The 23,951-nt window shown below is 35.7% G+C and overlaps 1 protein-coding gene across 9 annotated transcripts in view; it reads right to left on the reverse strand.

The window, feature by feature from the left end:
• LOC127977158 (chromodomain-helicase-DNA-binding protein 2) overlaps window positions 1-23,951 on the reverse strand; it is a 44,740-nt gene that overhangs the window by 14,378 nt on the left and 6,411 nt on the right. Inside the window, exons 2-23 of one of the 9 annotated variants that reach the window (XM_052581862.1) lie at window positions 19,562-19,865; window positions 18,049-18,107; window positions 17,833-17,882; window positions 16,163-16,220; window positions 12,211-14,144; window positions 7,577-7,811; window positions 7,369-7,455; window positions 7,005-7,066; window positions 5,925-6,041; window positions 5,342-5,494; window positions 4,712-4,848; window positions 4,406-4,631; window positions 4,164-4,264; window positions 3,986-4,027; window positions 3,731-3,903; window positions 3,511-3,635; window positions 2,640-2,856; window positions 2,470-2,559; window positions 2,166-2,356; window positions 757-945; window positions 418-580; window positions 180-332 (exon numbers count right to left, since the gene is read on the reverse strand). In XM_052581862.1, coding sequence (XP_052437822.1) covers window positions 180-332; window positions 418-580; window positions 757-945; window positions 2,166-2,356; window positions 2,470-2,559; window positions 2,640-2,856; window positions 3,511-3,635; window positions 3,731-3,903; window positions 3,986-4,027; window positions 4,164-4,264; window positions 4,406-4,631; window positions 4,712-4,848; window positions 5,342-5,494; window positions 5,925-6,041; window positions 7,005-7,066; window positions 7,369-7,455; window positions 7,577-7,811; window positions 12,211-12,272 — 2,523 coding nt within the window. In that variant the 5' untranslated portion in view covers window positions 12,273-14,144; window positions 16,163-16,220; window positions 17,833-17,882; window positions 18,049-18,107; window positions 19,562-19,865. Of the gene's footprint in view, window positions 1-179; window positions 333-417; window positions 581-756; window positions 946-2,165; window positions 2,357-2,469; window positions 2,560-2,639; window positions 2,857-3,510; window positions 3,636-3,730; window positions 3,904-3,985; window positions 4,028-4,163; window positions 4,265-4,405; window positions 4,632-4,711; window positions 4,849-5,341; window positions 5,495-5,924; window positions 6,042-7,004; window positions 7,067-7,368; window positions 7,456-7,576; window positions 7,812-9,407; window positions 9,492-12,210; window positions 14,145-16,162; window positions 16,221-17,832; window positions 17,883-18,048; window positions 18,108-19,561; window positions 19,866-23,951 lie in introns of those variants that run through there. The other 8 variants (XM_052581863.1, XM_052581864.1, XM_052581869.1 and 5 more) reach the window with 8 other exon arrangements.

Raw genomic sequence — 23,951 nt, forward strand, 5'->3', positions numbered from 1 at the left:
CGGCAGATATCCACAGCACCAACCAGTGCATTCAGAGAACACTACCAGGAATAATGCTTTTACTAGTCGGGCCGAGCAAAATTACACGTGTACATTCCTAGTAGACATCTTTCTAATTAGGGTTCATGGTGCTGTACAAATAAACAATTTAACATTTAGCATTTCTGTTCAGATCATACCTGAAATGGATATCGTTTCAAAGACAGGTATTCAGCAAGGATGTCCAACATTCGGACCATCTGAGAGAAGATGAGCACACGGTTGCCTCTCTCCCGGAGACGCGTGAGAAGCTTGTCCAGCAGAACCAGTTTCCCGCTGCCTCGCACCAAGCTCTGAACAAACATTAATAAAACAAGCTCAAAAAAATATGTTCACCTATGAACAAAATCATTCAGTTCGATTCTAGGAAAGTCATACCTGTAGGTGCTCGTGTGTTTTTTCATTCTCAACCTCCTCTGGTTGTTTAATGAGAAAACCATGATTACAACATTTCTTCAGCTCCATAACAATGTTCAGAAAGCCAGAAGAGCTGCCTCTGGTGCCTTTAGACAAGGCTTTGTAGTTTCTCGTTAGGATCCATCTGAAAAGGTCACATTACAAATGAGCAGCGATGAGACGGACAGATGTTCTCTGAACGCTTGCATTCAAATTGCATACGGTATTAAAGTCTGGAATCGACATTTGGCTCAATCAACGAGTTCCTCCATTTAGAGAGCATTTGGAAAGAGGCATGAAACTGGATAAAACAGCACTCACTTGTAGAACTGTTTTTGCTGGGCAGACATGTCAACTCTGAGGATTTGCTCCACTTTAGCCGGCAGGGATTTCTCGACATCTTTCTTGACACGGCGCAGCAGGAATGGCTCCAGAACTTTGTGGAGGCTCTGATAACCATTATCCCTGCCTTTACCATGCTCATCCTCAAAATCCTCCCAGGACTCAAACCTAATGGGAAGCAAAGTCAGAAACAGGGGTTTGAAACTTTTTGACACTAAGGACAGCCAAATAAGACAGATGACCCCCCAAACTAAAATATAAAGGCAGCTCCATAAGTGAATGTTTAAAGACCCATTTATACTGTGTGAGAACATACTAAATATAATATCATAAAGAGTACTGCTTATTTCTTCAAGTAAGTAATTAGTAATTCAAAGGGAGTTCAGAAAAAAATACAAATTCTGTCATCATTTACCAAACCTCTGACGGCAGCCATAGGCATCCATAGTACTTTTTCCATACTATGGAAGTCAGTGGCTATCCTCAAGTGTTTGGTTATCAACATTCTTTAAAATATCTTATTTTGACCTCAACAGAAGAAAGAAACTCATATAGGTTTGGAACAGGTAGAGGATGAGAAAATTAGATTTTCTGGGGTGAATTTTACCTGAAATAATTACCTAAAAATAGACTACCACTGAAAATTTTTAAAAGATTTTAACGATTTTCTGGTAACCGAACACCCAAGATTTTTTGGTAACCCTTTACGGTGAGGTTTCATTTGTTACACATTACCATAGTTAACATAAACTAGCAATGAAAAATACTTCTAAAGCATTTATTAATCTTAGTTAATGTTGCTTTCAACATTTACTAACACATTATTATCTATTCATGTTATCTAATGGACAAATGAACAGTAACATTTTTAATTAACTACTGTTAACAAAGATGAATACTGTAAAAAATGCATTGCTCACTGTTAATGTTAATGTATTAAATGTGGTTAACAAATGGATACTTATGGTGTTTTGAATTTAAGTGTGCGTGTGTGTGTCAAGTCTATAAAGCTCACCAAGGCCGCATTTATTTGATCAAGAGCACAGTAAAAATAGTAATATTGTGGATTATTGCCATTTAAAATAACCAGTTTCTATTTTAATATAATAAAAAATGTCATTTCTTCTTCTGTTGGTTAAGCTGCCATTTAGATCAGTAATGTAAACCATATATACAGAACCATTTTCAATTCAAATTTATTTGTACAGTGTTTTCACACAAATATATATACACATATATATTTATATATATATATAAAATCTTAAATATATTTACTAAATGTCTTAAATTAACATTTTACCTTGGACATATTTTTCTTTACTCTTAATTATTTTGGTGGACCCAAATTGTCAAAAATGAACCTGCAAACCCATAGTGTGAGCACCTACTTGTCAGGCATAAGAAAGTGCAGAAGGGACCACAGCTCTTTGAGTGAATTCTGCAGTGGGGTCCCAGTAATGAGTAGCCTGTGATTGGATCGAAAGTCGATCAGAGTTTTATATAGCAGCGAGTCATCATTCTTTAGCCTGTGAGCTTCATCAACTCCGAGAAAAGCCCAGTTTATATTCCCCAGCACTCCCTGCACACACAGACACGTCTTGACTCAATCATTTGTGAGTAATGGAGACCAACTCATTTCTATGACAAACAATCCAAGTACAAAAGATTATATCAAACATATGAATATCATACCTTATCCTTCAGTAGAATTTCATATGTGGTCAAAAGTGCATTAAACTTGATCCTTTTTGTCTGCTGGTGGATCCATTCATAGTCCCGGATCTGGACAAAAACAGAGAGTTATACCTCAAACCAGCATTATTATAACAGGTTGGATTGTGCCAGCATGAGTACTAACTTACTGTTTTTCTACTTGTGACGTCTCCCAGGTACACCACTACATTCATGTCCGGGGCCCAGGTATCAAACTCCCTCTGCCAGGAAGTGAGGGTTGACAGGGGGACCACCAGGAGGAACGGACCATAAAGCTGGTGCTGATGAAAAAGGTAGGAAAGGAAGGAGATCGTCTGAATGGTCTTCCCCAGACCCATTTCATCAGCCAGGATAACACTGTTACACCTAAACAACATAACACCAGAGATGAAGAAAGCATGGTTCATTCAAAATCAAGAACTAATATTGATATTAATTACTTTTTTTAATTAACTAGAACTATTGAAATCATGTTTGTTGATCAAAATAATACCACTGAAATAAAACAAACAATAAATATATTGGAAGAAAACAAATAAATAAAAAGACGACAATAAAAAAATGTATCTCAGCAACTAAATAAAATAAGATGAAGTACTTAAACTGAATAAAAAAAAAAATATTCAAGCTAAAAAATACAGAAAGAAAAAATATAGTAATATAAATAATAAATAATACTAAAATAACATTGAAATTATATACAATTTTCTTTCAAATAAATTATATAAGCTAATAACATTTAAAGTGTATAACAAAAGAAAGAAAAAAGACACGTAACCTTGAAGTGTTTCTATGTGTGAATATCATTTAAATGTTTCCCCAAGCTATTAAATAGTGAGTTAAAAAAGGACTCTTTAGTACTGTTGTTTATTTTGAATTTTAATAAAGCAGCACATTAAGTTTTATTTATACTTCAAGGCTTTATGGACAGAAATAACATTTTGACAGACACAAATTGAACGCCAGTGCCTGTACTTCATCTGTAATAGTATAGAAGCTCCACTTGTATGTAACACACACCTGCACCAGGAGTGAGCGAGCCAGTTCACTCCATCTAACTGATAATCTCGGAGTTCAAGGACCTCATCTCCAATGTAAGAAGGCTGCTTCTTCAAGGCCACAAATCTTGGCCTCTGCTTCAATACCTTCCAGTTGAAGAAGAAGAAAAAAAGATGACAACTTCAACACCTTTACTTAAAGAAGAAAGAAAAGCTCAATCAGTACACAATCTCATACTGACCTTGCAATCTTTGGAAGGAACTGTCTTACAGGCATTTCTGTTTTGAAAACTTTCAACGCAGGCTTGAAACTTCTTTCTGATTAATGCACCATCCTCCCATGTGCACTCTGCATACGGCAGCCCCATCCACTTACACAGATACTCTGGCTCGCTGGAGCTGGTTTTATGGGCTGCTGCGACAATAATTGAAGTAGTAAACATCTCTCTTGGCCAAGTAGATCAGAAATAGTGCAATTTCAAAAGCAGCAAACTTACAGGGAATGTCTGAAGATGGTTGTGACTTCCCAGTTCTTGTTGCTGATTAAATGAGAGAAAAATAAAATGAATAACAGATCGTAACAGGTTTTTATATATATATATATATATATATATATATATATATATATATAAAACAATTTCAACGTAAGATTGTCTTACTCGAGTCAGCACTTACCGATTACTCTCTCTACTATCTGAAATTGCTTGCTCAGGTCATTGGTTAGTTCTTGCTGGCAGTTGTAATATTCTAAATCTTCAGGTGATGCTTTCTTCAACCTAAAAAACATAATTGTAATTTAAACATTTGGTGTCAGTTTTCAGTCAGTAAAACAATGGCGTTCATGTTCGGCTTCAATGTGCCAGTTTCTTCCAGAGATCGTATAAAAATGAGAACATGGCATCTTTGAGCGCACTGACCAAGCATTAAGCTCTTCGTTTTTCTTCTTGAAGTTTTCCAGCTTTTTCATCCCTTTGACCTTCTGCTGAGTGAGGGAATCGACACTCTCCCAGGTGCTGTGGATGTAGGACCAGCCTTTCCACTTGATGAGGAACTGAGTTTCCCCTTCATCTTTCTCAGGGTCAAAGTCTGCTCCAGGGTCCCCATTCTCCTCAATAGCATAGAGAGTTGTGGAAGCTCCAGTAGCTGGAAACAAAGTGGGGAAAATTAAGGGCTTTAAGAAACAAGCACAAGAGAAACTTGTTAAAAAACAAAACCTCCTTTACCTCCTTTTTTGCCAATTTTGGTCTCAAGGACCTTCTCAATGGTTTCACTGTCATCGTCCTGTTGCTCCTCGGCTCCTTCTGCCATTTCAATAAGGTCATCAGAGTCCGTCTCAAAATCATTCTGGTCCTCCTTGTAACTGCAACACATACTTCATTACTGCTCCGCCAAGTCATAATACTTAATTGGTCAATCGCAAATAAGAAAAAGAAAAAAATAAACTTACTGAACGGTAGTTTGTATGGTTTTAAAACCTTTTATGCCATTTTCAAGAACAATTATTTACTGACTTTAACTGACTGAAATTAATTTGGTGTCAAATATATGTGTGTGTGTGTGAGAATGAAATGGAACAGGAAAAATCCAAACCATAAATAAAATCCAAATAATAACAAAAAATTTTCATTCATGTTTTCTGTTGAATATAATTTTTTAATCTCAGTCCACAACAGTTATACGATAAAGGTTGAGCGATGCAGAAAATAATGTTTCTAATGTATCATAATGGCTACATTTTAAATTTAACTAATAGGATTAAGCTAAAAGACAGTTTGCTTGATATTTTTTTCTAACCGAAAAACATAACTCAGAAATAGTTGTTATATCAGACACATTACCATCTGAATCCTTACCTGACTTTAGTTGCTGCTCGCCGCCTTGTCTGTCTTTTTGGGGTATCCTCATCATCGTCATCATCCTCATCTTCTTCTTCCGAGGACTCCTGCTTCCTCAGTTTCCGTCCCTTTTGTGACTGCTGCTTACTAGCAGATGATTTGGTCTGTGGCCTATGAAGGGAAAGAGAAAAGTAAAGACGCATATATATACACTCTTTTACCATAGTAGGCGTTTTGTCTTTCGTTCGGCGTCCCTGATGTGTTTGCTAGTGTAGCGACTCGTTTTCACACCTATCAGCCTGACTCATAAGCCAATAGCCTTGAGACAGCTGTCAGACTTCTATAGCAGCCCTAATTCTTCATGTTATATATATATAAATCAATATTTTAATTATTATATTGATCATTATGCATAAAGTACATGCTTTAACAATTTAGGACACGTGTGACAATTTATAATAGAGCAAAGAAAAATCACATCAATATTTTTAGCACAATCATAGCAATTAAAAATGAGCCATCTTCTCTTGCATGTAATAAGACGGCTCATTTAATAGTTTACGATGCGCTGTCTGAAGGCCAGGCTTCGCTACACTCTTACCTTCTAGCAGGCAGTCGTCTGGATCTAACTTTTTTCTCTTCCTGCTCACTCTCTGAACTGCTGGCCTCTTCCTCAACATCCTCTTCGTCATTTGAGTCATCATCTTTCCAGGTATTTCTTTCAACACAGAAATACCACAGGTTCATCTATTGGACCTCCGTTAGCTTCTAATTCTAGCCTAACGTAAAGCTGCAAGCCAGTCCGTTTCACTTATTACCCAGCGCACGGGCAATTAAACCTGCCGTGAGAAACACTTCAGTGAGTATACAGTACTGTTCAAAGGTTTGGGGTGGTAAGGTTGTTGTTTTTTTTTGTTTTTTTTTAGTCTTATGCTTACCAAGACTGCACTTATTTGATCACAAATACAGCTAAAGTTTAATATTGTGAAATATTTGTCCAAATTAAATTTCCGATTTAAAATTTTCATTTATTCCAGTGGTAGCAAAGCTGAAATTTCAGCAGCCAATGACTTCTTTCTTCTGTGTGACATGATCCTTCACAAATCATTCTAATGTGCTGATTTGGTGTTCAGGAAACATTACTTATTATTATCTTACTGACCCCTAACTTTTGAAGTGTAGTGTACTCAGAACTTATGTATTGCATGTGCTTGTGTCAAATGCTTACATTCATGGTTTACACTTAAGACAACTTTTATTCTATATACTTTATAAACCACACAATGCGTGACTGTCACTGCACTATACACGAAACTTCATATCAAGCGGCATCTGCAACAACATCTTTCCTCAAAACTTTTTTTCTGAGCCATTTAGTTTTTTCAGTTAACATTTTAACAAGCAAACGTCATTTATTTTTTCAATTATTTACAATAAATGACTCGGAAAAGTGTTAAGTTCTTAAATACTTTTTAATATATACAGTATGATTATAATATGTTTAGTATAAAAACAAACAACTGCCCAAAAGACATTTACATGCAAAAATATGTCTGAATGTTATAAATGGAGGCATATATGATTACAAAAACTAAACAAAAAAAACAGGCACACATTTGTAAATGCAAAATGGAAAAAAAGGTGAGTGAGAGACCTACTTAAATGCTTCCAGTGCACTTACTCTTTCTTTTTCTGCCGTGGGCTTTTTCTCTTGGGACTTTCACTCTCCGAATCACTGCTGCCCTAAAAATCCATGAAAATCCATTTTGAATAGGTGGCACTAGATTAAAAGCCATGAAAATGTCATGTTTCGGGTTAATCAAGAGAACACAGCTTTCAACTCATGTGAGTATGTTTACACGACTTGGGCTGCCAAGCCTGATCAGTTCCGAGTCTAGAGCCAAACTGAGACGTTTACACTTAAGCAAGTAACCATCTCTGTAACTACTTTAATCCAAGAAGCAGAACACGTTGTCAACTTACTTGCAAATGTCATGAAACCACTAGGCGTCAGTGTTGAATTCATTTTTGCACAGTCAGCCTACCTCCGCTCCAATGTTGAGGCGTGCAGGCTCTTGTCTGCTGCGACTTGATCTTCTAACGCCATAAATATCTGGATGTTCCTCCCACATCTATGATAATTAGGGATATCATTCATTTTAAAGCAATAAAGCAATTAATCAGCGGCTAAATTTAAATTTCCACTGGGAATAACTAATTGATCCTAATGTTCAGGCTGGCCTAGTTTTGTACCTTCTTCACATCTGCCAGACTGTCTTTCTTCCTGACTGGTTTGTCTTTGACCTGCGCTGAGGTCTGACGGGATTTGGACCCAGCGGATTCACTGCCTGACTCCGAGTGGCTCTCTGAATCAGATGTGCTGTTGGACTGGGAACGCCGGGAACGAGCTCGATCACTTCCTTGCTCGCTCTCAGACTGACTCCCAGACTCCGATCCAGAGCGGTTTGATTCCTCTGATGCTGAATTGCTACAACATTAAACACGTGCATGTTGAGAAACAATGAAAACATGTCTTTCACAAGACCTTTACAAGTCGACTTAAATCTCAGTTATTGTCAAAAATGTCATTTAGCTCTTATGAATTGTCAATGTTAATTGATTTTTTAAATCATTTAATTATGCCACTTTTTCTTATCACCAATTTTAAACGGACAAGTCTGTCTTTTGAGCCAAATTGAATAATCTCAGTCCAACAAAGAAATGCTGGGTCCTCAAGTGGGATGTCTTCAACCATGCCGTTTCTTTGTCAGTGTGAACAATAGCATTCCAAGGATTTGGAAACTAGGAATGGGGAAATCCAGCACAAAACATTGGGAAACTTTTTGCATTTAAAATAAAAAAATAAATAAAAAAATATGCTACTTAAATGACAAACTGACAACACCTGAAAAATTTGAATAATTCATTTAATTGACAGAATTAAGAATCTTTTTTACATGTGCAAATGTATAATGAGACAATTACATACTGATTTTTTTATGATTTCATATCATTTTATTTCAAATTTGAGATCTCTGTGTGCAAATCCAAAAATTTAATTATTTTTTTTTAACCAAAATAACCTTTATGAAATGTGAAACTATCGGATATGTGGCATCATCCTGCAGGTCATTTTGTGTCGGACCACTTCTGCTGTACTTTTGCCTTTTGAGACTAAAAATAAATGCAATGGCTTCTACCTCGAACAAGCCCAACCCTGCTTACTATAAATGAAACACTCAAAACAGAACATTTATCTTCCTTACATGGTTAAATCAATGTACTTGTTTCCTTAAGCCTCAGTTAAAAGTATCTGGGAAGTGCACTTTTAATTTGGTACGATAGCATTCATGGGAAAGCGTAATGCAGATCTGAATGTGAAAACTAGCATACAGTGCTACACCGAAAGACACAGCTAGAGACAAACACCCCCCTCATGTGCTCTGGAGCTAAACAGCTGCTGATGAAGCAGTCTTATAAGCCAGACTGTCCATATATGGTTGCTGACATCACATATGGGCGGACCTAACCTCTCAACTGAATTCTCATTGGCTGCTTATTGCTAGCCAAAGGAAGGCCCAATGAAAACTCATTATGAAGTCATCTGACCTCTACAAGACTTCCTGCATCCGCTTCCTGTAGTTCCAAGAAGCTTTCATGTAATGCAGCAACTAATACAAGCTATGCAGCACAAAGCAAGAGCCATTTTGTGACTTTGAGGACTTTCAGCCATTTAATGAAACCAGTCTCATACAGTGATGAAACAAAGTAGTGCTTTATATGTAGCGCTAAGCCATACTAGCACCTCAAATAAAAGTACACTGTAATATAGGAAAAATAACACATTTTTCAACTCTGGTTTCTTTTAGTAATACTTAGAAAATGGCTGCCACAGTTAAAAACACAGTGAAGACATGTTTCTGAGGACACTGCATTGATTTAGGCCCTAATGTGCATCTTTACTACTAAAAAAACATTATTAGCAACCTATAAAAGTGAGCATACATGTTCATTTGACAATTCATGTTCACATATACAGCATTAGACATAACTACTGTTTGTGTAATTGTGAAAGATAACATACATTTGAGGGTTTTTTTCAGTTTAGACTCTGGTATCTGGCACATATGCAGGAACTTCAAAGCGGTCATCAATTCAGAGGGACATTCTTGACAAACAACCATAAAAATAATGACAGATCCAATCATAAGCACTATACATAACATTAAAACAGTTTTTTTTTGTTTTTTTTTAGAATTATGACCCACAGGGTAAAACCCTCATTTGAAGAGATCTTGTGTTGTTAAAAGTTGAAGCAAATTATATGTCAAAATGACACAAATTGTGTGTCTGTGTTTAAGTGTTTAGTGTAAAATTATTATTAGACTTTCAAAATTGAATAAGTGGTAATTAAAGGGGTCATATGATGCAATTTCAGTTTTTCATTTCTCTTTGGAGTGTTACAATATCTTGGTAAATAAAGAAGATTTGTAAAGTCGCAAAGACTAAATTCTCAAATCCAAAGAGAAATTCTTTATAAAAGTTAAGACTCAACCACTCCTACCTAAATCGGCTCATTCTAACGCGGCCCCACGTCTACATCATTGAGTGGAAAAATTTGCATAATAGCGCCCAAATGTTCACGCGAAGAAAGACGCCGTGTTTCATTGTGAAAGCAAACTACTTTGTTTGGACTTTCAAAGGAGAACGATATTCACTTCTTCGTGCCTAGAGCTGATCCGTACTGCTCGCTGAAGAAATCTTCATGCTGTGGATCGCCGGAACTGCTTTCACCGTGGACGAAGTAGAGTCCCGCCCGCAGTCATCAAATGTGTCCTTCATCGGATCCACTGGTCATTCTTCACTCAAGACCACTGTGTGATGCATTTTATATAGGACCATTTCCTGAGCCTGCAGAGTAGCCTACAATGGGTCTGTGCTCAAAGGCTGTTACTATAAAGTGAGGCAGTTCCAAATTTGCAAGGACAGCCTGGCTCTTCTGCCTCACAGCCTGTAAGTATATTTTTTAATATTTAAAGAATTGCCAATGATGATTCAAACGTGAGTTTTGAGCAGTGTAAAGTAGCACTTGTTGTCGTTTCTCCGATCACAAAATGCAGACATGGTTTTACGTTTACGCAGTGCCATTTGCAACAATGCGTAAAAAAAAAAAAAAAAAAAAAACACAGTAAGAGTCATTATAATCACTAATTACGTCCACACTGGAAGCAACAAGTCCCTCATTTGAAATTGGTTTTATTGGTTATGTCTGGTCGGGCCAGGACACGCATCATAGTGTGTTTAGGGGTGTAACATTTTTGTCACACATTTGAGTTTATTCAGCCAATCACAACGCACTTGATAGCTCACTTTTCAGAGTTAAGATCTTTGTAAAAAACAATGTTTTAGAAAGGCGGGGCATAGAAGAGAAACAATAATGTACAGTATGTGGAAAATAATGTTTTGTTTTTTTTTACTTTAAACCACACACACAATGCATTACACCAAATATACAAAATAATGTTCTTTTTAGCAACATCATATGACCCCCTTAAGATAAAATATTGCAGTAAAATGGTTGTCTTAACGTATTTATGTATATTTCCTGATTAAACAAAACATGAACCTCTGAAAAATGGCATCACTGTCTTATTTCAAAGTCCCCTGCAAAAACCTTACTCTTCTTAATATGAAATAACTATTTACAACTCAAATAGTTCCAGTTTTCATATGGAAATGAGAGTAACTGTGAGTGTAGTAAAGTATCTAAAATAATTTGCTTCCACTTGCATGTAACCAATACATCCAATACATCCTGTTTTTTATGTGGTTTGGAGGGGATAATGATAGAACATATACATATTCACACTGGAATTTTAGATGGTACTATCGGTGTAAGGAGCAAAATATATGTCTGTTATTTTTTTCAAGGTTTTTAATGTTTCACCCAAAAGCTAGCTTTGCTGCAGAAAGTTATTCAAACTAAACCAATTGTGACAAAACAGGAAAAAGTCTGGTCCTCAACAACGCTTAAAAATCATAAACACTCTTAAAACAAAAATAAAGAGCGGAACCCAAAGTATTTAACAATAAATTGTTTCAAAAGTAGTGAATTATGAAATATGTGACTGAGTGCTAAGCTAGAAGTGTACTAATATATGAGGTCATACACCCAGTGTCATTAGGGAAATATAAATATTTACTCCACAAATGTTTAGTACCCTTATAACCAATGACAAATATTGTAATTCACACGGGTCATGTGTAGCATTTTAGTAACTAATATATATATATATATGTGTGTATGTATGTATACAAAAAAAAAAAAAAATTACAACATATAATCATTCATATGTAAAATTAAAAAATAAAACCCTCTTCTTTTTAACTTGCTTTAAACATTTTGTGTGTGAAATGGGATTCCATGAAAATATTTAAAGAAAATCAGACTGAACAGGTTCTCTGTACAAGTACAGCAATTTTAATTCAAAGTTATCAAACACTAAACTCATGCAATGTAAAAAGTGTTTAAAATGTCATTAACTTTACACAGTGGTGCAATGCAGCACATACTAATCAGACAAGGTCATTTCACACGATCACTAAAGTGGAAATATTAGAACTGTAATCACTGCATAAATCTGTATAAACCCTGTGCATCTTGACTATAAATTTGGGTAAAGGCCCAAAGGCCTTGAATTCACTTTTAGAAATACTAGAAAAATCAGGGTGTGGCTATACATCTATCCCAAGGTCAGTGATCCGAAACCCAAATATTTTACAGACATTGTGGTTTAAAGTTCTGCACAGGTGATCAACCATGCTTGTAAAGGTAAACAATCAAGACACATGTCAAAAAAAGAGAGGAAAAATATGAAAAATCGTACCTGGAAGCATTGCTTTGAGTCGAGCCTTCATCTTCCTGCTTTTTATTCTTATTCTTCATCATGATTTTGTCTTGGGACGTGTTAATGATGGTCTTTTGTCCAGGTATTAACTGTCAAAAGTTTAAAGTGGGATGAACCATCAAAAAAAAAAAAAAATCCAGCCGTTGCGAAATAAGGAGAAGGTAAGTTGGCGTCGCGTATTTTAAAATAAATAAATATTTATATTATTTCTTAAATTAAAAGGCATTGCAATTGAAAGAACACCTGCTCGACTCTATTCGATGTCAAATATCCATGTGTTGAAGGCATTTCAAGGCAATAGATTCAGAGCCACAAGCATAAATTCTTACTGCGTCATCAAACAAAGGACGATTAAAACATAAAGATGATAGCATATAAAATCGACAATAAAAAAAAGAGAAACTATGTAAACATACCTATTGCATTGACAGGAGGAGGACTGTAGCAGTACATTCACATCTGACAAAATATCCGATTTGTTACTTTGGCCATAACATGAAAAAAATCAAAAAATATCACAGGATTGAGACTAAATTAATAATCGGAATAATATTCAGAAAGAAAAATAATAGCAGTAATCCACCGATGGCTATTTGAATGGAGAGAGAGTGAGAGAAGAGCCCAGCAGAACGCACTAAAAATGGAGGACCGCCATGGCTGCCAGCGCAAGGCAGGGAAAACAACGACTGGCCGCTCTACGCACACACCAGAGCCGTTTTCGACGAAACAAAGTCGCAAAACGTGCGCGTTAACGTCTCTACAGTCCAAAACGCACTAAAACGAACGATTTCGCGCTATTACGGTGCCCCGGGAGGCACTCAAAGTTCACCAAAGTTGAGATACAAGTGCTATCGAGAGCCCTGCGTGGCTCAACGCTCTCCCCTTCCCAAGGTTCATCCGCCATCTAAAGCTCCTTCCCAGCTTCGAGAGCTCAGCCTTTGATTGACGTTCTCTCCATTTACCCAGGGCTCAGGTGATGCACCAAAGTCCCACCCCTTTCATTTGAAATATAAACTAGTTTTGAAGATATAATAAATGTTTAAGTTAATTTTCCCTTAGAGGGATAGAAGCTGAGTTTTAAGATTGGTGGTTATGAAGGGCAGCAGTGATCTTTGTTAATAAAATTATTTATTTAAGCCTTCACTTCCTGCAGAGACAGGAAATGAGAGAACAGACTGCCATTTTGCAGTGAGTGCTGGACTACACTGGACACCATTTTAGACCACTTAATTTGAACCCTTTTACAGCTGCTCTGTATATGTAATATCAAACGTGATATTTGAAAGAGGAAAGTTTGCTTGAAGGACGGCTCCTGTGAGCAAATTAGTTATCTTAATTCAATAAGAAAGAATGGGTAAAGTAAATAAAATAAAAAAGCAAAATCAATTATTGAATACAACCTATGAATTTAAAAATAAAAATAAACCATTAAATGTTAAATAAACCCTTTAATGTTTGAAAATATCACCTAGCTTGTCAGTTAATAATTCATAGTTTAAGTAAATGTAGTAGACCTGTATTTTTATTTTCTTTTTCATAAATAAGACAATAAAACCTTAAACCCGGACAAGCTGTGTTAAACTTAGACGTAAACCGCAAAGTAAACCTTTTGCGAAACGTCATTTATATACTCCATCCAATAAGAGCAACTCGATATTGTTCAATCACGAATTGTTTTTATTTTTAAATGGAAAATAAGCATTTTAAAATTTTGAAATACAGACATTTCATCAAAACAACAATGCAGTAAAATATGAAAAAATACATACATTTGTAGCGCACGTTAGCGAATGAATTAAAATATCACAGCAAATCACAAACAAATAAAATGTCTTTCCAAATCCAAAAGCAAAACATGAGCCGCCATCTTCCTCATTAAGCAGTAGTGTCCACTTGACTGTCCAGAATTGGTTCTTAATGAAATCAAAAAGGAGAAGGGAAAACATTTAAACCCCAAATGTATTCTGTAAGATGCGATGACAGCTTTTCATATAAAATGTAACGTACAGCTATGGTGTAGCTACGAACAAATTGTATTTTTTTTTTTTATAAGTACTCCCTTTTGTATAGTTCTCCAACTAACAATTATCATCAAGTTTAAGACAATGATCAATCTCCCAAGGTGATCAATTAAGGCAACTTCAAATTAACATGCACAACTTTTCCATACAATAATAGTAGCATAATAGACAATAACAAAGTGCGCTATTTTTCGTATATTGATGGTAAAATGCTAACAGAACAATGCTACATAGTTGCCGCAGCTTTAGCATAATTTTGTTACATTCACCTACAGATGTAGGTGCAAAAAACTATTCACACTATATTGTTATCATAAAATCACAAGAAACAACACTACAAAACCCTTTACTTTTCAACTCCCCAAAAAACCTATAATACTTGGATTTGGTTCACTTCCAAGTTTACTTTTACATTGCCAATCAGAAAGTGTCTTTATGATAGACGCAACGTTTAAATGATCACAACATAAAAAAAAAACATTTTGAAATCCTGTAGTGTTACAACATATGTCTGTCATTAGCTATTATTTCTCTGAATGTGCTTCACAAAAGGTAACTTCATTCCAATCTTTGTAATAATGGTCACTTATACAAGAACAATCCATGTTAAAAGTCAGAGTTTAAAAGCGTTGAAACAAGTGACAAGTGAGAACTTCAATAATTTAAGTGTAATAGTTTTCATGTGTCTGTCCTTGTGATAATGTTATTACAATGTGTAACTTTGGCCAATATTTTAAAAAAAAATTTATTAAGTGATTAAAAATCAAAACTGTAACAATGTTACATTTAAGTCATTTGAACGTTTAGGCTGCTAAGCATTCATTTATATATTTGTGTGTGTATGTGTGTGTGCGCGAGCACACAAAAAGTGTCACAAAGAGGCTTAATAACCACCAAAATTGAGAAGCGACCTTGCAAAGTTTCCCTTCATAAACAGAGAAATCTGCGTGCATTAGTGTGTAACAAGTTGTCCAAAATGTTATAAAGAAAAGAAAAAAAATCCACAAAAAAAAAAAAAAGGCCAGGTATGAAGTACGTTTAATAAAAGTCGGGCTTCAGAAAAGTGATTAAAAAGACTGCAAGTCACTGCTCTTAATAAAAATATGCCATTTGCTTACTGAAGATGTCAATAGCTTTATTCTCAAGTTAAGATCATTTCCTTCTAAACTGTTTGGATCCCTTTTCATCAACTATGTCATTACAATAATTAGGTGGCAGGTCGTATTTAACAGTGTCTTAATATGAAGGGAACGGAATAATTCACTAAAATAAGCACATTATTAAATGTGCAATAGGTGGTCTGTCCCTGTCTGGATCCCTATCCCAAAATCAAAAGCAGAAAAGTTTCCGCGATCACACGACACAAAGAAAATGGAAATGTTACGGTGTATTCCAATATAAAAGTGGCACTACTGCAAGTGAAAGTGAAATCTTCAATGCATAATGAACTATGCAATAGCCAGTGAGAACAAAAAGGAGGCCATTTGTGGCAGAGAATCAAGAAAGATGTGTAAAACAAGTCACACAAAAGCAGAACTGACTCCACAAGAAATGAGTCACTTTTCTCAAGAAAGTTTTCCAGTGAAAACAAGATGAAGTGAAGACAGCACCCAAACATTCTCAGGTACTGAAGTCAATGGGAAATATGGTCATCAATACAAATCCGAAAAGTTGAACTTGAAGCTATTCCTATCCTCATTTTAATAAGCTTTGAATTTGTTCGTTACCTTTTGTAAAACTGCAGACATTCTAAATTAACTATTTTGACAACATTAATTTCATACTGTTTACGGACTACTACATTTGCTGGACTAAAATACCTTAACTCTGGGCCTAAATGTAGCTATAATGCCAGACATATGGAGTAAAACCTTAATAATACAAATACAAATAACACTGTGAGGACTTACAGAGCAGTCTTCTGTTCCTTGAAACCTTGCTGAAGCTTCCTCTTCAGGCAAACGTCATCTGCAGGGAGAAAGACAATCGATGAAATCAGAAGTATAAAACATAATACTTTCAGCTGAGTTAGTCACACTGCCCAATGATTAATTCAAGAAGTTATCGGTTCAGTAGTAGAAAAGCCTATTTATATCCCAAATACCACTAAATGTTATCAAATTATCGGTTGAAAATGTGAATGATGCTTCTTAATACAAAAGTCGCTGCCGTGATGTTCGGATGTTTTGATTGGTTGTTGGAGTATTACTATGCAGTTGGCAGTGACTTGATTACAAGCGCCCAGTAAACAGGTCACAAGGTTCCATGCCCAAAATACTGCGATCCCTATATATTTAGAATTTTTAAAGTGCAAGAGATGTTCAAAACTTGTCAGATGAAATTCATGTGTCTGATCATTTAGAAAATACCACAACACTCCTTTTTCTCATTAGGAGCACAAACAGTGCACGGTGAATTACTCACTGAAATTGAATACTTAAAAAGTGAGCAATAATTACAGTAATAATAATACTTTTTTTACATTTATATTGCGCTTTTATTGGTACCCAGGGTGTAGCGTCCACCTAGATGATACTGCTTGCTTTGGAAATCATAAATAAAAGGTATCACTAATTAGACTCCATTAACCTGGCTGCAATGAAGTGGCTACCTTGCTATTAGAAACCACAGTTTGAGCAGGAATTGCAGTGCTATTACTGCAAGCTCAAACAGTAGATCCTTGCACTAATTATGATTGAAGGTTCGATTTCCAGGGAATCCATGTACTGACAACTGGTGCAGTTTCTGGTTGCAAGCTTCATAAACTGAAGTCAGAACTAAAAGATATTGTAAAGTTCTCAAAAAATGCAATGAGCTTAATGTATGCTGGCAAATTTAAAATAATAATAGGTTTTCAAGTAAAACAACAACAACCCAAAATTTAACTGGAGTGACGATTATTTTTTATTGTAAATATAAAATCTGTTGCAAGGTCACATGTCCTTTATTTGTGTTTGCTGCATTAAAGCTGTTCACATTAGGGATGCTGATGTGTTCTCAGGAGTGAAATATAAATAAATTATTGTAATTGAATAATTTAGACAGTTTAAATTAATTCGAATAGTAAAAGCCGCAATGTTCCAGCTATTAATTTTGCAATGTAAAGGAAATTATACCATTCAGTATATTATGTAATGTGACAATACATTTTTCCACACTATTCCCAAACAACATTGTGCAATAATGTTGCCTTCAGTATATTCTTGTTAATATTTTTTTTTCTGTCTGCATTTTAATCGCTAAAGATGGATGCAAGTTAAAATGTTAGCACCATTAAGAATGTTGCTGTTATATCAACAGATGACATAGCTACCATAACAAACAATTTTTTTTTTATCTTGAAAGCTATAGAGTTTAGAATTTATTGCAGCTGACTGCATATAGAATAAAAGCATTATTGTCAATTTGCTTGATGTAAAAATTACTGTAAAGTCAAACTGAAGCAAATTTGAAGCTTTTTCAAAGGCATTAATAAATATACCTCATAACTATAAAGTAGCTAAAATATAAACTGTATGACGTTCAATAAAAAATAAATAATTTATCCTTCTACAATGTTTCTTTAAGGTGCAATACTTACAGCGAAAATAATTTTCCTCGTCTTTCTTTGACGTATGGCAGATCAGAAACCTTTAACAAAAAGATTCTTCGTTAAAACAAATTTACAAAAAAATTAGAGCACAACCTAGTGGTAGTCAGTGATAAAGTAAATAAAAGGCATAATATTGCTTAAAATGTACAAATTACAGTTTTTTTTTAACATTACATTATTCAACATTACGTTATCAACACTTACATTTACATGATATGAGACTGAACGAAACACCATCATCTGTCATCCAGTTGTTCTGATTCCTGTACACACAAAAATATAGACTATTAGTGTTTTATTGTCTCCTTTACATAGTAAAGCTCACTTCAGCGTCAAAATGTTCAAAAGAAATACTTCAATCATATGGTTTGTCTACATGAAATCCAATTTCTTTAGTTAATGGCAACTAGCAAGGCAACAATTAAATGGAACTACTTCATGTACATAACATGAAAATACACCTTGTACAAAGAATATACATATATCAGAAACCTCTTTGATACAGAAACATCACTGAGGGCTCATGTTTTGTTTTTATTTATTCTTACATGCAACATTTGTAGCAACCTTTGTTTTCTGAATAACAGTGAACAGTTGATACTATATACATATTTAGCAAAGATCACATAATACTTCAAAGTTAACATTTTGCACTTTAAATAAAGACAAACTAAAGAACATATTACTCTCTATGTTATTTTTCTATGATATTGTGGCATCAACCAGAGGGAAAAAGAAATTCCAGATTTAAATCTGACTTTATACACTTAGCAATCATTTTTGCGCAATTTTAAGGCATTTAATACTTTAAAACAAAACTAATCATGAACAAATGTACTTCACATAAATCTCTGACCAAAAAGGAAAAACTGAAATTAAGAAATAAGTTTGTACATTTAATATAGAGATATATATTTAACCCACAATGGGTTAAAAGCCAACACCCTGTTATTTAACGTTGAAAAATACAGTATAAAGGTTTTTCAAAATACAAGAAATACAAGTGGATACCTCTATTTGAGTTCATTACCAAGTAGAAAAGAACCGTAAATTGAGCAAATGTTTAACAAATGCATTTAATGCAGATAACAAAAGCATCTTTATTTTAAGTAAAACGTCTAAATTCACGTGCTAAATCCTATGGTAAGTTGACATATTCACAATGTTCTCTAAAGAAGTTCAAAACAATGTACATCAAGAAAAAAAGAAAATATTTTTCAGTAATTAACACACAACAAATGCATTAAAATGTTTAATAAATCTGTTTATTCAAAAAAAACATTTGAAATCAACAAAATACACTCAAAATGTTGATAATGGGAATGGCACGTCCAAAATTGCATTATTACAACAATGTTTCAATTTAATATATTTTTTTCCGCTTTCAGTGTTACAAGGACATTATGTCCTCCCAAGGACAAAGCGAATTTTAAATGCGTAGACAGTTAAATCCTTGTTTCTCTTCGTTGCCGCCAGTTGAAATCTTCACAGTTTTCCTGCAACATATCCATACACTGTTTTCCTAACATTTTCGCGTTGTTTTTGCCATAAAATCGTCGATTAAATCGAAGGAAATCAATTTTTCAGTACTTGGCAATGGCCCCATCATGGCCATTTTACAACACCTCGTCGAACCCTCTCCTTTTCCACCATATTGGTGCGTCTGTAGCACTCGCTCAAACACGTCAAGAAGTTAGAATCTATAATGAAATCTTACCATATTCACACCGTTGTGATCTGCTCTTTCGTCTGAACGGGTCGACGCCCTTCTCGTCGTTAATATTCTTCGTTTTAATGAGGTCTTGTCGCACAGAGCTCCCCGCATCGCCATCTTCCCCATCTCCGCCGTCTGTTCTCTCCCGTCTGCGCTCCTCGTCCTGTGCCTGCGCTGTTATACTGATCGGGTGGACAGCCCTGAGCTTCAGCGTAAGCAGAGACCACTTCCTCTCACTGCAGCATTCTGGGTAGAAGAAACGCAGCACCCATGCTTGTATCTGTTACTAGCGTTTTGATTTCAGTGACTGTAAAAAAAAAAAGTACTTTTTGACAACACTTTAATTTAACCACAAATGCCGACGATACAACAACAAAGCGTTACCAAACAACCACTTACCGTACCATTTACCAGCTTTGACATTTATATAACAACACAAAAGAAAAAGAGCTCCCGAGTCTAGTTCTAAAACCAAAAAGAGAATTTGCATTTTTGGTACCATGTTTTCTGATTTGTTTTTGATTTACACCAATCCAAATTTGATTTATGCATTTGTCGTTAACATTAGGTTAGCTACTTGAAGAGAAGAGAAATAACACAGACCTCAAAAGAAGTGGTGGGAGATATGGCAAAAAGTATAATATCACGATTTTCTTTCTTTTTTTTTTTCAGAAATATTACAACGATTTTATCACGATTCTCTGTCATGTTGGTTTTAACATAAATTAATATGTAAGCTGTCTGAGCAGCCAAACTAATTTCCTTATTATAAAGACATAGCCTTTGGTAAATAATGACGGATTTTAGGCTAAATGGGTGAAGATAAAAATCTTTGTCATTATTTTATCTTTGTAATTAAAAAATAAGAACAAAGATACATTACAAATACCCATAATATATGAATAATATACAAATAAAACATAAAGCATTTTATTTTTAGGTACAACTGTATTTAGCAGGAGAATTCAAGAAATTGAATATGATTTTTCTCTTAGTGTTTTGTTGTTTCATTAACATTAAAGCAATATTTCACCCAAAAATAAAAATTCTGTCATCTGTCGGTCAATTCTGTCATAGTGTTTTATTGTAATACCATCATTTATGCATTCAAAAGTTGTTTTGAAGAATGTGGAAAACCAAACAGTTGCTAGTCCACAGTGATTTCCATAGTATTTTTTTTTCTACTATCAAAGCCAATGTGGACCAGCTACTGTTTGGTTACCAACATTCTTCAAAATATCTTCTTTTGTGTTCAGCACAAGAAAGAAAGTAATAGCTACAGGTTTGGGATAACATGCGAGTAAAAAATGACAGAAATTAAATTTTAGAGTGAACTCTCTCTTTAAATGGGTCATATGATACGATTAAAAATTTTCTTTTCTCTTTGGAGTGTTAGAAGACCTTGGTGCATAAAGAAGATCTATAAAGTTGCAAAGACTAAAGTCTTAAAACCAAAGAAATATTATTTATCAAAGTTAAGACTCTGCCACACCCCCTAAAACGGCTCATTCAAACATGGCCCCACATGTCTATGTCATTATGTGGAAATATTTGTGTAATGCCGCCCAAAGGTTCACGCAAAGAAAAAAGGCATGGTTTCAGAAACCGCAGTTAGTGCTGAAGCAGCCGTGTCAGAGAGATGCTGTGTGTTAAGGCGAAAGCAAAAGCTCTTTACTTGGCCTTCCGAAAGTAGATGCATTTAGGAATCTTTAAGATTACTTACAACAGAACAGCAAAGCATTTCTAGACGACCGTTTCGTGAACTTAATTAATTCTGACTTTGCTACGACAATCTGGTGCTTCTGACGTGAGTTTAAAATATTCTAGCTGAGCCCCCAGGCATGAGTTTTTTTTTTTAGATGATTGTTATTTTATAATGTACCGCCTTATTGTTTCCATGGCGAAGCGTCCTGCTTGTCATGTGACACAACACAGCCAAAATAGATCTGTATGACACATGGACCGCTTTTACTTAAGTTTTTCCTGGTGCCACACTCTAATCTGCTAATTAACTCAAAACACTTGAAAAAGGCCTTTAAATGGTCTCTCAGTCTAATTCTGTAGGCTACACAATCATGGGGAAGACTGCTGACTTCACAGTTATCCAAAAGACGACCATTGACACCTTGCACAAGGAGGGCAAGACACAAAAGGTCATTGCAAAAGAGGCTGGCTGTTCATAGAGCTCTGTGTCCAAGCACATAAATAGAGAGCTGAAGGGAAGGAAAAGATGTGGTAGAAAAAAAGTGTACATGCAATAGAAATAACCGCACCCTGGAGAGGATTGTGAAACAAAACCCATTCAAAAATCTGGGGGAGATTCACAAAGAATGGACTGCAGCTGGAGTCAGTGCTTCAAGAACCACTACGCACAGACGTATGCAAGACATGGGTTACAGCTGTCGCATTCCTTGTGTCAAGCCACTCTTGAACAACAGACAGCATCAGAAGCGTCTCGCTTCAAAAAGGACTGGACTGCTGCTGAGTGGTCCAAAGCTATGTTCTCTGATGAAAGTAAATTTTGCATTTCCTTTGGAAATCAGGGTTCCAGAGTCTGAAGGAAGACAGGAGAGGCACACAATCCACGTTGCTTGAGGTCCAGTGTAAAGTTTCCACAGTCAGTGATGGTTTGGGGTGCCATGTCATCTGCTGGTGTTGGTCCACTGTGTTTTCTGAGGTCCAAGGTAAACGCAGCCATATACCAGGAAGTTTTAGAGCCCTTCTTGCTTCCTGCTGCTGACCAACTTTATGGAGATGAAGATTTCATTTTCCAACAGAACTTGGCACCTGCACACAGTACCAAAGCTACTAGTACTTGGTTTTAGGACCATGGTATCTAGGGGTGCTCCGATCACGATCGGCCGGTCATTATGCGCATCTCGTCAGTAAAGCCGGTTCTCTAATCAGCTGTAAATTCCATCAGGTGTGTAATTTCACATAGAGCAGCTGTTACTTCCCAGAGCCATTGTTAACTGAGAAGCTGCGCAAATCCACGTTCATTTTCAGGGTTTATTTGCGCATCTTCTAACAACGGCTCTGTGAGGTAACAGCTGCTCTATGTGAAATATCACACCTGAGGGAATTTACAGCTGATTAGAGAACAGGCTTTACTGACGAGATGCGCATTAACCATCGGCCGATCGGGATCGGAGCACCCCTAATGGTATCTCTGTTTTTAATTGGCCAGCAAACTCGCCTGACCTTAACCCCATAGAAAATCTATGAGTATTGTGAAGAGGAAGATGCGATATGCCAAACCCAACGATGCAGAAGACCCGAAGGCCACTATCAGAGCAACCTGGGCTCTCATAACACCTGAGCAGTGCCACAGACTGATCGACTCCATGCCCTGCCGCATTGCTGCAGTAATTCAGGCAAAAGGACCCCCAACCATTTATTGAGTGCTGTACATGCTCATACTTTTCATGTTCATACTATTCAGTTGGCCAAGATTTCTAAAAATCCTTTCTTTGTATTGGTCTTAAGTAATATTCAAGTTTTCTGAGATACTGAATTTGGGATTTTCCTTAGTTGTCAGATATAATCATCAAAATTAAAAGAAATAAACATTTGAAATATATCCGTCTGTGTGTAATGAATGAATATAAGATACAAGTTTCACTTTTTGAATAGGATTAATGAAATAAACTTTTTGATGATATTCTAATTATATGACCAGCACCTGTATATTTGTAAGGAACATTATTGCCGTTTCCATATACATCAGCGTATTTTACAATGTATGTAAATGTATGTTTTTGCTAGTACTTATGTGTATTTAAATATCAGAAACCTAAAATAAGCATTATATGTTTTAAAACCCTGAATATTTGTGCATGTGAATATTTTGCGCCCAGCACGTCTGATCTGGCTCTGCGTCAGCCAAAGGGCGAAAGCGGATTTAAACTCAGCAGTTGATATTGTGACGCACTGAAAGTTCTAATCACACTGATGTGATCGTACGCTTCAGGAAACAGTCAAGACTGATCACACCGGTGTGATCGTACGCATTAAAGGGTTAATGCCAGTCGGCAGCATGTTCAGTACTGTCCCTTTAAGAGCTGAATGCATCCATTTTTCTCTCAACTGTTTACTTTCATTTTAGACATAACCAACTGAGTCTATAAGTAAACCTTGTGTGCTTTGACAGTATTAGCTCAAAAGATAACTTAGTCCAGTAATCAGGTGCTGTTTAAAAGACATTTTAGTGTGCGTGCTTCAGGTACATGCTCAGAGAAACATTTAACTGGAGAAGCTTTAAAGCACATGCAAATAAGGTCCAGGTACATCTCAATAAATTAGTTGTAATGTTGTGGAAAAGTTCATTTATTTCAGTAATTCAACTCAAACCCTGAAACTTGTGTAGTGAAACATGTTTAGTGAATTGTTGGCC

Source organism: Carassius gibelio, chromosome B18 (assembly GCF_023724105.1).
Source record: "Carassius gibelio isolate Cgi1373 ecotype wild population from Czech Republic chromosome B18, carGib1.2-hapl.c, whole genome shotgun sequence".
Lineage (NCBI taxonomy): Eukaryota > Metazoa > Chordata > Actinopteri > Cypriniformes > Cyprinidae > Carassius > Carassius gibelio.